The sequence below is a fragment of the Trichogramma pretiosum genome, unplaced genomic scaffold (assembly GCF_000599845.2).
Source record: "Trichogramma pretiosum strain Unisexual culture from Peru unplaced genomic scaffold, Tpre_2.0 scaffold193, whole genome shotgun sequence".
NCBI classification, from domain to species: Eukaryota; Metazoa; Arthropoda; class Insecta; order Hymenoptera; family Trichogrammatidae; genus Trichogramma; species Trichogramma pretiosum.
Genome location: NW_019640874.1, coordinates 50,215 through 62,962, shown reverse-complemented (window position 1 = coordinate 62,962; position 12,748 = coordinate 50,215). Strand labels below are relative to the sequence as shown.

The following is a 12,748-nucleotide window of genomic DNA, read 5'->3' as shown; positions in this document are numbered from 1 at the left end:
AGATTATTCGGGCCAAGATAGCGGGAAGAAATGATGATTGACAATTGCTTATATGTATAATGTACATAAAGCATAGAATCCTATAGATTTTTTTTTAAATTCAATAAAAATGTTGACCTTAGACGTTCAATCATTATTCCCCTTTGTTCATTGTCATGATGATGGAGTGTTTTTGGATATTTGATTACCTGTAGCTGTTCAAGTAATGATCAGCCGAGAGTTTTTTCCACGTCTTGTTCGAAACTGAATTTTTGATAAACCTCGGGCAATAATATCGAGACCTTGGCTTAATCAAATTAATGAAACATTTAGATAAATTTATGTATGGGTACTGTGTGGAGTGGAAAACTATTTAACAATATAATTTGTTTTCTACATTTCTTTAAATATAATAAATAAAAGGACTCATATAATTTTTTCTTTTTTTTTTCTAAGCCCTTTTAGCGATCAAAAGTTGTATATTAAAACTCTTCAAATTATATGAGTACTGAATGAAAGTTTGCGCAAGTCGGCTCTTTTTCTTATCTACCACCGAGAAAGACACACGATGAAACAAACTACTGGCGATTTTACATAGTAACAAGTTAAATTTTCTCTTAATTTTTTATTTAAATAATTAATTTTTAGTTTTGCCAATGAATTTATTTTTTGATAATATATAGTATCAATGAAACAAAATCAATTTTTACACAAGATTGAAAATTCAATAGATATAGGCGAGGTGGCGTATGTCCACCGTACATTTCGTCATTTTAAAAATCAAGATTGACACTACTTCTACTTTTCTCATGCCACTTTTTCATCGCACATTTCAGTCTTTTAAATCGATGCGTAAACGACGAGGGATCGATCTGCTTCAAGATGACAACGGTCGTATAATAGTATACCACATGGCCGATACGAGTCGCACGTCACAAATTATGTAAACACACCGTACATATCGGAAAGTTATTATGATATAAGATCGACAAGAAATGTCGTCTTACTCAATTTCGATATCGTTATTTTACAACTTTGATTGAAAATCGATCGCAAATGAAATTAATGTATACGCGCGTAACAAATTGACTACATGCATATCAACGAATCAGGTCGCGAGTCAACGACACCCGCAGCTCACGACGATCATGTCGTCGTAATTTTTCAGCGTCACCTGGCCGGTCTCGTCGTCCTGATAGAGAATCGAGATGCCCGCCAGATGGACCGGTACGCAGCTGGGCAGATCGACTCTCTGCTCCGGTATGAGATTCATCTTGTGCACGACGCTCTACGAACGAAAACAATTATAAGGGGTAATTTTTCGCAAAAATTTTCGTCTTCTATACATTTACCTGTATAGTGGCGTGATTGGTGGGCTTCTGGTCCTGGCTGAGCGGCGATCGGCAGTGTCCCGCGCAGCGTCGAGCCTCGTATCCCAACGGGGCTATGATCGACGTCAAACCGATCCCGTAAAAGTCCACCCAGAGATCTCGCTTGGCGCACGGCTCGTCGTTCGATGACGATCCACTGCCGCAATCCAGCGAAGACGACGACGACGATGACTCTTCCTCTTCTCTCGCGCTCGTCGTATCGCGTCTCGCCGGCCTAATCATCGTCGACGACCTTCTCGATCTCGTTCCTCTACTACCGATCTCGTCGGCGGTGGACGATTTTTTATTACCGTTGGTCCGCATTTTTTCGCGCGTCATGGCTCGCTGGTAGATGCTCATTGATGTAAGCGACTGGTCCACGCTTTTCCGTCGGGATACGAAATCTACCGTACATTGCATTCGAATGTAATCGTAAAAAAGGAAAGTGTCGCGTGCCGAAACTCGCCGATAATTTTTAAAAACAAAGCGAATTGACGTTAGGCGCGTTAATTTAAAAGAAGAGATTAGCCAACTGACCGTGAGAATCGTGATAAGCAGCGAGATCGTCGCTGTACCCGCCGTCTCTGTTTCTTTGACGCATCTTACGCGGTTTCTTCTGCCTGCTGAAGAATATCGGTTTATCGCGATGCCAAGCCGTCATCGAATCGTCTACCATCTCCGGTTGACCCTCGCGTCGTCGAGCGTAGGCGGCTCGACGTCGAATCGAGGAAGTGTGCTCCAGCTGCTGATGTCTTTTATGCCTTACTACGCTATCCGATGGTGGAATTTGTACTCGATTTCGATGCTCGTCGTCGTTAAAAAGCACCATGAGTGGCTGCTTGTCGTTCGCGACTTCGCTGCCGTGTCGAGCAGAGTCGAGCTTTATCGGATGACCGTCGATGCTCTGCGCCGTGAGTAAGAGACCGAGATTCGGCTCGTTTTTGCGCAGCCACGATAAAACTGCTCGTTTCACTTTCAGTATCTAAAAATAAAGATAACTTATCGATCGGAGGGAATTTGACATTTTAGTGTCGTCAATAGAAAAAAAATAAGGTTATTGCTGAAAACTATTTAAAAAGGAGACGAATAATGGTTGAGCTATTTTACATGTGTGTGTGTAAGAGAATGTACAGCGAATCTCAGTATTTGATTGAAAAATCAATAAGCAAATGAAAAAAAAAAATAGTTGCTCTATGTGAAACTCCTTTATGACTATTTATAAAGGTAATTGAAATAAAATTGCAATATGAAGAAATTGATATCCAAGCATTTATTCATTTTAATACTATGGAAAATCTGCAAAACACAACGAACATGAAAAAAAATTACTGAAGCATCAAGCAAACCCTTAAATATAAATTTAATTTTATAAATTTAATAACAAGACTACAAAAAGAACACGCACAATATTCACCGCACATACTGCAGCCTTTCCGGAGCTTTCTTAGCTCTCACAGGTCTTTTGTTAATACTATTTATTAAATTCTGTTTACTGCTATGAAGATTCGGGACCGCCAAGCAAATGTTACACAAATCTTCGTTCGATAGTTGCTCGATAACCATATCGCAGCAGTGAATCGGCAGCCGATCTCTAGTCAGCTTCAAAAGAGAATCCAGTGCCCAACGCCGGCAAAATCCTCTCGACAGCATCTCGATCAGATGCGCAGCGCAAGCCTCGCGAGTACGCCAATCGACGATCTTGCGCAATTTTTTCGAGCTCGCGAACTCGAAGTACTCCGAGCGAGTCAGTCGTTTTTCGGCTTGTTCGGGTCGTAATCGAACCAATCTGTGCACTGACAGACCTTTCTAGCCCCGGTGCCGTGAAACGACACGGCGCGGATACCACACACATTCACGAACGATCCCCCTCACTTTCACGTATTGGCTATGAGAAGCGCTTAGGAACCGCTCCGTGAGTGACTCACGGAGTATATCCGTGAAAAATCATAGCTACGTTATGAGGTGCGTTCAGCGAGATTTTGTGTATAAAAGGCGAGCGGCCAATCAACAAAATTGTACGAGAAGAATAAATAACAGAATTTTTTGTAGGATTCTCATTACATAGTGCTACTGATAATGGGAATGTATCTTATTAGTTGTAAAAGTAATTGTTTAACCCTTTAACGTCTGAAATGACCATTTTTGGACAACATTTATAGCGATGAATTACACCAACTAAAAATTGTGTAAAAACCTTTCAGATATAATTACTTACGTAAAATTTAATGTACTTTTCAAATCTGGGGTCAGAATTTTCAAAAATTTATTTAATAAAAAGTTATAAACAATTTTGTAAAAAAAAAATATGAAATTTCGAGAAAAAAATTTCGTTTAACTCAAATTTCAACACGAAAAGAAGGTTCGCTCGTGCGTCTCAAGCGTATAGATTTGGACAATGGCATGTATACTTTATTGTAAAATAGTTATAATTATGAGATTCAATATGGCGATCATAAATATGACTCCCGAAGACCTGTATGTCATGAAATGATTTCGACAATTTTTAACTCCATAACCATCAACTTTACGAGAAAAAGTTGTAGAATAAAAAGTGTTTAGAATTGATAAAAAAACATGCCTGATTTTTGTAATTCATCGCTAACTCGTAACAGGACATCTTAAACGAAAAAGTGCAAAATGTACAAGTCTCAAAATTAGTCAAACAACACATTTGAATTTTTTCAGAATTTCTGAAACCTACTATCACTTATTTTCAAAGATCTCTGTAATTCTCAAGAAAAAAGTAAAAACGCGATAAATTTGGACCTTTGAAAATAGGTGATAGGTCTCGAAAATTCTGAAAAAATTCAAATGTATTCTTTGAATAATTCTAAGATTTGTACATTGTGCAATTTTCCGTTTAATATGTCCTATTACTACTTAGAAAATCACAAAGGTTTTTCAATAAACTAGAAAATGATTTTTAAAATGGGCCCTAAGGCCCATTGAATCAAACTAAGCATAGGGGGCTTCATTATTAGATACCAGGAGACCAGAAAAAAATTTTCAGGACATTTGGTGACCCGCATCTTATGTGGTCTCCTTGTTGGAAAAAAACTTTCCATATTATCACCTGATACATTAATCAAAAATCTATATTATTTCAACAATTCAACTCAACTCAAATTACGATCACCACTGTGGGCTATGTGCTATGAAGACATGTAACGGTCTACGTTTAGCGTATCGCGTGTTTGTATACAATGTCTTAGCGCGGCAGCAGTAGCGATGGCCTTTTAATTTCACGGGTATAGTCCGTGAGTATTCACTGCGAGGCTACAAGAGTACAGTCAGGCAGCCCGTCTGTGAGATCAACGGTCTGCGCGCTTGACTCACGGTGCATAGGTGTGTTACTGCAGTAGCCAGTGCCTGAATTCGTGTAGTATCCGCGCCGTGTCGTTTCACGGCACCGGGGCTAGAAAGGTCTGTCAGTGTGGAGCGACAGGCTCGACTTTACCTTGATTTTTTTCGCTTCTCTCGCGAACTCCTCCTCGTCGTACCAACGCTCTGCGCGAAGCAAACTGGCGACGTTCGGTGCCATTTTGAACAATTGTCGCTCCTTGAAAAATTTCATCATCGTCAGGGCGTCGCCGCGGGTCAATCGGTAGCCTTTTTTCTCGAGGCGTTCGGCAACGGCCAAAGCGGCGGACGCGTGTCTGAATCTCAACTCGAGCGGCGTTTCGAGATCCTCGCGTAGATGTATTCTCTCGCCGAATTCACTCGCAGGAGGGAAAACGAAGCCGGACAGATCAGCACCACGATTCAGGAGTACATCGACCGCGCGCGGCAACAATCTCGCCACGGCCAATCGCAGCGGTGTCCGACCCGAATCGTCCTTGGCGTCGATCCGCACCTTCAGCTTCAGATCGTCGCAGGTCTCGAAGAATACCCTCGCCAAGTCGTCGCCGTCTTCGCGTCTGTTGCAAATCTCGTGCAGAGGCGTCGATCCGTCCTTGTCCGGCAAATTGGGATCGGCGCCTCGTCTCAGCAGCATCTCCGTCAAGTTCTCGTATCCGTTTTCTATCGCGCTGAGCAACGGTGTATTACCGAACCCGTCGTGGACGTCGACCCGCAACGGTCGACGCCTCTCGTCGCTGGTCTCGAACAACAATCGCGCCAAGTCGAAAGCGTCGCGTCGCTGCATACCCATAACAGCGTGCAGAGGTGTGTATCCGTACCTGTCCGTCAAATTCGTATCGGCGCCTTTGTTCAGCAGCAATTCGGCGACGTTCTTGTGCTTGTGATTCAGAGCGCAGTGGAGCGGCGAATCGCCTGTTTTTGTCACCAGCAGATCGGGATGCTGTCCGTGTTCGAGAAATTTCTCGACGACGTCGTCGCAGCCGGACATGCAGGCCACGTGAAAGTGGGTCAATCCATCCTCGTCGGTGTAGTTCACGTCGAATCTGTTGAATATTTTAAAAAGACCATCGATCGCGTCGTCCCTGTGGGCGCATCCCCTAAGCGGGACTTGTATACATCCTGCTGCATGATGCACCGGTGTGGTGCGACGCGATTGTGGCTCGCCGTTTTTGTTGTATTTGGGCTCGTCCTTGTAGCCGGTCGCGATTACAAAGTCGATTATGGATCTGTCGAGCCGATCTACGGACTCCTTGAGAAGCCAATCGATGGCTTCGGGCCGAAAAATGTCTCGAAGATTCGGCAGTTGGCCCTCGTAATCCATCATTAAAGAATAAAGTTTACGAAGAAATTCATGATTCTTCTCGTCGATCTTCCGATAGACCACCTCCTCGTTTGACCTCTTTAACTTCAAGTAGTTCAAGAAGTTTTGGTTATCTTGTGCCATTGTTCTACACACTCGCACAAATACACAGTCACTTGATACTTATAATTTGAATATTTGTTTTTTTACACTTGTCGCAGTTTATCACTTTCTCTTTGTTAACCCTGCGGCGTCGTAACTTATACTGTATACGTAAATAAAAATGCGCCCGAGCTGCTACACCTATATAAGTGGTCGACTGCCGTTGTACGTATACGACCTGCACGAACACGAACGGCGAGGCAAACGAACTATACACGTGTAAGTACCCGCGTCGTTGCATGAACGTTACAACCTTACAAAGACCTATACTATGGGCAGTCGCCGCAGCAGAATCAAGCGAGCGGATTCTCGGGAAACTATACAGAGCACCTACAACCGGCCAATCACAGCTTGCCTAAAGAAGTTTTTACTTTTTAAAAATGCGAATTATCTTCTGCTGGCTATTATGATGCTATGCGACGAACTGCGCACGATCTTTCAAAGCATCGTTGTATTGCGTACTGCCATCGGTACATCAATAAATAACGGAATTCGCATGGAATATTAGCGTATCAAGAATGTAACTTTTCAGCAATATCCTCTATTTTTCTATCGTTATAGACTTATTTTCACGATTATAATATATTGTATTGCGACTCACGTGCCAGCCCGACGAAGCTCGAGCATCGGCGTGATGAATACTCAACAATTTATGCGCCTCGGGCTCGTTCAAGCTACCGTCCGGCAAAACTTGATAAACTCTGATCTGCAACATCGACATATACAGGTAATTTTATTTATTTGAAAAATTGCTTAAAATAATATCCGATTTGCGACTTACGTCGTAAAAGGGCCACAAATGTCCAAGAGACGATCTAGAATTTTTGAGGTACAAGTGCAGCTCTGCTTCGATAATGTACTCGTTCGGATTCAAATGCGACACGTTGAAATAGTAAAAATGAGGCGGCGTTGAACTGTCTAAAGTGAAACAAGTATTTAAAGGAAAACTAATAAAATTCAGCTGTCATTTCGACGTACCGAGTTGGGCGCCGATTTCTCGAATGCTCCGCACGATTCTCGCGTTATAAGGATTACTCGCTATCACTGCCCCGTCCTTGTCAGTCACTGCATCGTAAAGCTCCGCCATGAACTGCGGGGGACTCTCTATTAGTTTGTCTTCATCGATCTTCCCGCGAATGCCCAGAATCTTAAACAATAATGACAAAAGAATAACATAAATGACTCTTGCACTGCTTTATAATTAAGTATCGAGATCTTACCTTTTCTATCTTCTCGAAAGCTTCTTGTCTGTACAAATCGTTGACCGCATAATCCTTACCTAAATCTTCCGAATGAATTATCCTAACTAGCGTTAAAATTAATGAAAACACAATCACCGATGAGATCAGTCGTGGCTCCATTTTTAGTAATTTTTACACCTTCATTAATTTTCCGGTCGTTTATTCAATTTTCTCAATTTTTCCGAGACATTTAAACTTGTAACTGACGAGGAGGTACACGCGCGGAACACTGCTGCGTGTCACGCGATCCGCAAGCTGCGTATGGAGCTTCTCGCGCTCGGTCGAGTCACCTTTATCGACTACGCGGCCTTCGTTCGCAGTTCGCGATGTGTGCCTACGTATGTGTCTATGCGTGTGTGCGTGCACACCTTCTTCTTCTTTTTCTTCTTCTGCCCACCGTGTGCAGTTGCCTATGTACTATCGTATACAGCCCCTTGCAACAACGACGACATCGACAGACTACTGCAGTAGGACGGATTTAAAAAAAGCCCCCACTTCGTGTATTGTGTACTTGGTTATCTTGGATTTTTGACGTACTTATTCACATGCCTGAATTGTGTGTCAGTTTATCGGAGAAAGCTGCAGCAAATTTCCGCGTGTCGGCAATTAATTCATTCATTAATTAATGATTGTTTTATCGGGTAATGATTCGATAATTTGTAAAACTTTGTACAGACTAGAGATAATTTAATCAGTACATTTTTGTGTTTAATCATTCCACGAAATAAAATGTAAAAGAACAATTTTTTGAAGAATAGTTCAATTATTATACTGAGGGTTGATTTACGTAGATCTACCAAAAAGTACAAGAAAGTTACATTGAGTTAATATTTGTTATTTTACGGTATTAGAATATGGTTTAGATAGGAAAGCCAGACCCAAAAGAGAACCATTTAGGAAAATATTTGACTGTAACTTCAAGAATCCTTTTTAACTTTTTTATTATTAACGCTGGCTTCGCAGTGTCTCCTTAAAATGAATGCAAACTTTTCAAAGGTATTATATTTGAATAATATTTAAAATAAACCTCAGTCCAATCAATCTACGAAAAATAGGTTTAACTTTTCAATTTTTGAAAGTTGCTTCTTTAAACTTATATACCGTTATCAAATCAAGAGTACAATAGTCAGCATAAAAATTATGCAACACATCGTAAACAATCATTACCTTTCCATATACGTAAGCAACCCCTAATCTTCCTTCGGATAAATACCGCAAAGCCTCTCGCGCAGTATGTGTGTATGTGACCGACTATCGTGTGTCCGAAAGTACAACTGCTTACTCTCGGGTATCGTGTGCGCGATAAAAAGCATACATACGTGCCGCGACACGAGAAGATGATGTGGATAGGCAGCTGCTCTCCTATTAGTACATATAGTGTCGTTGACTTCGGGGCACATTCCAGATCGGCATATCGCATTATATTATTTGACGTGATGCAATGCAATCAGTCGCGAGCGACGGCCGTTCAACAACGATTCTGCGCATCGGCGCGATGCGTGACTTTGTATAATAATATGTATCGATGAGACATCATCAATAAAAATTATGCACTCGTTTCGCGGATCTAGGAAAAATTGCCGAGCGAGGGATTGTGCTTCGGTTTAACTCCCTAATCTTGAACCAAAATCTTTGCTCTATTTTTATCTCGAAAATCGATTCATCGTTGAATTATTTAAAATCGAAGGAGCTTTTTTTCTATAGCATACTCATTCCGTGAGCGCGTCACCGAATGGAATTATTATATTTTTTACGTTTTACTGCGCAATTTCTCTCTCACCTGATTACCGCCGAGATAGCCATTCCTTTGCTACTTAAGTAATGAAATGCCTTTTGAAAAAAATGAGATAATAGGATGTGTTGGTCGAATGACCGATCGATTTTATTTCGAGGAAGTAAAGTGGGTGTGCGAATATGTCAGTAGTTGAGGATAAATATTTGCCTTTAGATTACATTATGACATTCGTGAAATACCCGAGCGATCTCGCGATGCACGCGTGCGTATGTATTCGAGCTTGTCAAATATTTACCGAACCTTAAGCCGGTGTTTAGGCACTCGATGTATTTTTAGAAAAATCAGCTCGAAATTTTATTTTCGATAATTTACTAGGACAAAACAAGCACGAGAATTATTACAATTTTCAAATTTTATTTTGGTTTACGAATTTCATTGAGGTTTAATTTTTGTATTTGAAATAAAATTTTATAAATTATCTAAAAGACGGATTCAGTAAAAATACTCGAGCTTGCGCAGTTTCATAAAATTGCCGCTCGTGATACACATTTCAATTATGAGAAAGTAGAGCGATTGGACAATTTGCTAGATAACGAGATCATCGCTACAGGGACAATTGTTCGTAAATGAACCCTCACAAAATTGCCACAGCCTTATTTACTTGCCAGCGAGGTATTGAATAAAAATAGAATTCAAAGCATAAGATTCGTGTTTATCAAAAGATTTTCAATTGAAAAAATTATTGTACATGTATAAAAATTATAGTTTTACGTTTATTAAAAATAATTTTTTTTCTTTCTACTGTTATAAGTCCTGAAAATAATTTCCATTTTTTCTTCAGAATTCGATGCCCTTCAGCGAAATCATACGCAAGCACATTGAGCAATTTGTATGATCTCCCGCTTCAATCCTCGTCGAGTTCTAAAAATATTATGACGTTACGTTTCAGATTTTTTATCAAATGTGCATTGATGCTTTACCGATACTCGTGAACTCGAAATTTGACCGGAATGCAATTATTTTCCTTGTAAAGACCTGCCAAACATTTGAGTGGATTTCGCTTGTCTCGTAGAAGGCACGATTCTGTTGTACTGTTACTGCATTTCCCAATGCATTTACCAACATTGATTTCCTAGAGAAAGTGAAATTGATGATAAATCACTATTTCAATGATTTTAAAAAAACAATTTGATCTTGTATATAATCGAATGAGTAAAACAAAAAACCTTGACATTCGGTCTAACGTCTGCTATCTTCATGTTATCTTTTATTTCTATCCTGCTGAAATCCAAAATTGTTTCTATGTGATCCATTCTGTAACAACTACTGGCACAACTGCATCTATCTATTATTTGATATACTTCTTCTCCTAATATAAAAATTGAACTGTTACATACAAAAATAAACTAAAACATCAAAAACACTCCTCGAAATTGTTTACCTACCATTAGGCCCTCGAACACTTATTGAAGCATTCCTTGATGCCCTACAGCTATTCGCTATGTATGCCACACACAATTATTTTGCTTGATATTATCAATTGAAAATCGTATGTAAATACAATTTAAAATAAAACTTTTACTCACTTTTGCACCAACCCACACAAACACCAACATCGATTTCTACTTGATACGGAGTTCCAACATGTAGAATTTGAGAATAAGGATCTCGACGACACGTGTGAACTGGCAGGCAGTCGCAAGTTTCGACTACTTCGACCGACTGAAATCCTTTGATCGTCGACACTCTGTCTATGCGGGAAGTTCTCGGACGGCAATTCGTATTTGGTTTGCATTTCTAAAATATGTCAAGTATACTTATTAAAAATTTAAATATTAAAACGAAAACTACTCGATTAAACGAGTTGCCTGAAAGGTCGGCAGTTTATATTTATTGAAGAAATGGAAACGCCAGTGCAATATTTTTCCAAGTTCGTTATTTACCGTCACCGCTGGTCTGCTAGGATCTCCTGGATCGTCGTAAAATTGTCGAGGGCAGTAATTTTTACAATATCCAGCATCAACTTTAATTGTTTCTCCCGAAATTCCTGAATGATAAAGAAAAGTGAATCACTTAAAATGGGGTATTTCACACTAATGATAGCCAAACAAGTGTCAAAATAAAGCAACATAATGATTACAGATACTGTCCGATTGAATTGCATATTAATAAAAATTTTTAAAGCTTTTACCCTGGTAAAAATTTTCAACATTACTAATGGATGGATGATCAAAAATGACCATTTAAAATGTTCAAAAATACACATTACTATGCATTGGCTTGTTTTTGCAATTTTTTTACAATTATGTTTAAAATTCAAACGTTTTAAATAATCTGAAAAACATAATTAAATCATATCATAAAATTTAGACCAGTTTTCAACAACTTTAAATGCGATAATCCCACTTCAATCCTTCACCGGTAGATGGCGAATACCATTATCTGTAAATCTGCAAGTAGTTATAAGTAAACATAGTAGTATAAGCCAAAGCACAGTTTTCAATTGTATAGGTTTGAAATCGACTGCGAATTTTTTATGGTTAAGAAAAGCCATTGAATAGTAAACAAACGTTACACCTTTAGTTCTTACATCTCAAGTTTTGTAAGCCCTTTTATGACCAAGAAATTTAGCTACAAAATGTCAAGCATTTTTTTACCAGGGCAATTAAAATTAAAAAAAAAATAAGAACTTACCGACACCAACGCTGACAAGTTTCTCATGTCTAGCACAGCAAATAACTTTATTTGTTTCCGATACCGAAGCGGTCGAATCTTTCTTTTCTGCTTTACTGTCCCCGTTAACTTGGTTAATGAAAAAGATCTTTTATTTATATAATTAGAAATAAATTGTCATCGAAACATTTCGCGTTTTACCTTGAAATAGATTTTCGCATTCTATCAAAACAATGAAAAAGAAAATTTGATACCAGTTCTGGAACACCATTTTACGCTCGACTTTATGACCAAGATAACAGTTTTAAAAAAATCTGAATATTCAAACCTTCGTAAAAAAATCATTTATCCTTCACATTTTTCTAATTAAATCGGCACTTTTATGCTCTTCTCGCCTTGTTTATCGGTGCGGTTCGAATTGGTCGTGAAAAAAATCGACCGCATCGTCAAATGTTATAATCGAATCACTCGTGTCTTATTTCCGCGCGAATTTTCACCGCACACAGTTTACGAAAGTTATATCATAGACCGAGCGCAAACTTGGAGCGACCCAATGCAGCAGCAGCAGCAGCGATGGCAGCCGAGCTTTGACCATTGTTTGCGCGCCTGAATCGAAGCGGCTTTCATTGACAATAGCCCACGCCACACCACCAGCTCCTGTTCTCTATACTAAATCACGCTTGTGTGTCAATCTTCTCCCATTCATCGCTCGCTGTAACGAGGAATATAAGCGCAGTTCGGGACATCCCTGCCGCGTACGATAGTGTAGTGGGCGTTGGGGAAATCTGTGACAATCTGTATTGTAACTGTACAATATCGTTTGTAAATTTATAATAGAAGTAATGGATCGATTCATCGATCAATTGAGAGCGTAATGATGTGCAATAAATTTGACACTGCTGTGATCGTAACTAGAAATCAAAGCGAT

The 12,748-nt window shown here is 39.7% G+C and overlaps 2 protein-coding genes across 2 annotated transcripts; both read right to left on the bottom strand.

Annotated features, from left to right (window-relative positions):
* Positions 1 to 755: 755 nt before the first annotated feature.
* Positions 756 to 8,695, bottom strand: LOC106655281 (bone morphogenetic protein 2-like). The gene is made up of 8 exons (XM_014375601.2): positions 8,580 to 8,695; positions 7,392 to 7,991; positions 7,150 to 7,318; positions 6,953 to 7,089; positions 6,773 to 6,877; positions 1,887 to 2,331; positions 1,332 to 1,753; positions 756 to 1,267 (listed from the first exon to the last, which is right to left on the bottom strand). The coding sequence occupies exons 2-8, from the start codon at positions 7,530 to 7,532 to the stop codon at positions 1,100 to 1,102; spliced, it is 1,587 nt and encodes a 528-aa protein (XP_014231087.1). The 5' UTR covers positions 7,533 to 7,991; positions 8,580 to 8,695; the 3' UTR covers positions 756 to 1,099.
* A 1,250-nt stretch (positions 8,696 to 9,945) lies between these two features.
* Positions 9,946 to 12,264, bottom strand: LOC106655275. Its single transcript, XM_014375592.2, has 10 exons — positions 12,260 to 12,264; positions 12,149 to 12,170; positions 12,022 to 12,079; positions 11,842 to 11,949; positions 11,091 to 11,194; positions 10,734 to 10,944; positions 10,593 to 10,646; positions 10,374 to 10,516; positions 10,128 to 10,279; positions 9,946 to 10,068 (listed from the first exon to the last, which is right to left on the bottom strand). The coding sequence occupies exons 1-10, from the start codon at positions 12,262 to 12,264 to the stop codon at positions 10,011 to 10,013; spliced, it is 915 nt and encodes a 304-aa protein (XP_014231078.1). The 3' UTR covers positions 9,946 to 10,010.
* Positions 12,265 to 12,748: the final 484 nt, after the last annotated feature.

What these genes read in the sequence shown, in the direction of transcription:
- LOC106655281 (XM_014375601.2), bottom strand. Translation starts at nt 7,532, where the DNA reads ATGGAGCCACGACTGATCTCATCGGTGATTGTGTTTTCATTAATTTTA. An exon ending in GAGCTTCGTCGGGCTGGCAC is followed by an intron (nt 2,332 to 6,772) that starts GTGAGTCGCAAT and finishes CTTTATTTTTAG; the next exon opens with ATACTGAAAGTGAAACGAGC. An exon ending in CCAATCACGCCACTATACAG is followed by an intron (nt 1,268 to 1,331) that starts GTAAATGTATAG and finishes TTTCGTTCGTAG; the next exon opens with AGCGTCGTGCACAAGATGAA.
- LOC106655275 (XM_014375592.2), bottom strand. An exon ending in CTAGCAGACCAGCGGTGACG is followed by an intron (nt 10,945 to 11,090) that starts GTAAATAACGAA and finishes GACATATTTTAG; the next exon opens with AAATGCAAACCAAATACGAA. An exon ending in AAGTGTTCGAGGGCCTAATG is followed by an intron (nt 10,517 to 10,592) that starts GTAGGTAAACAA and finishes TTTTTATATTAG; the next exon opens with GAGAAGAAGTATATCAAATA.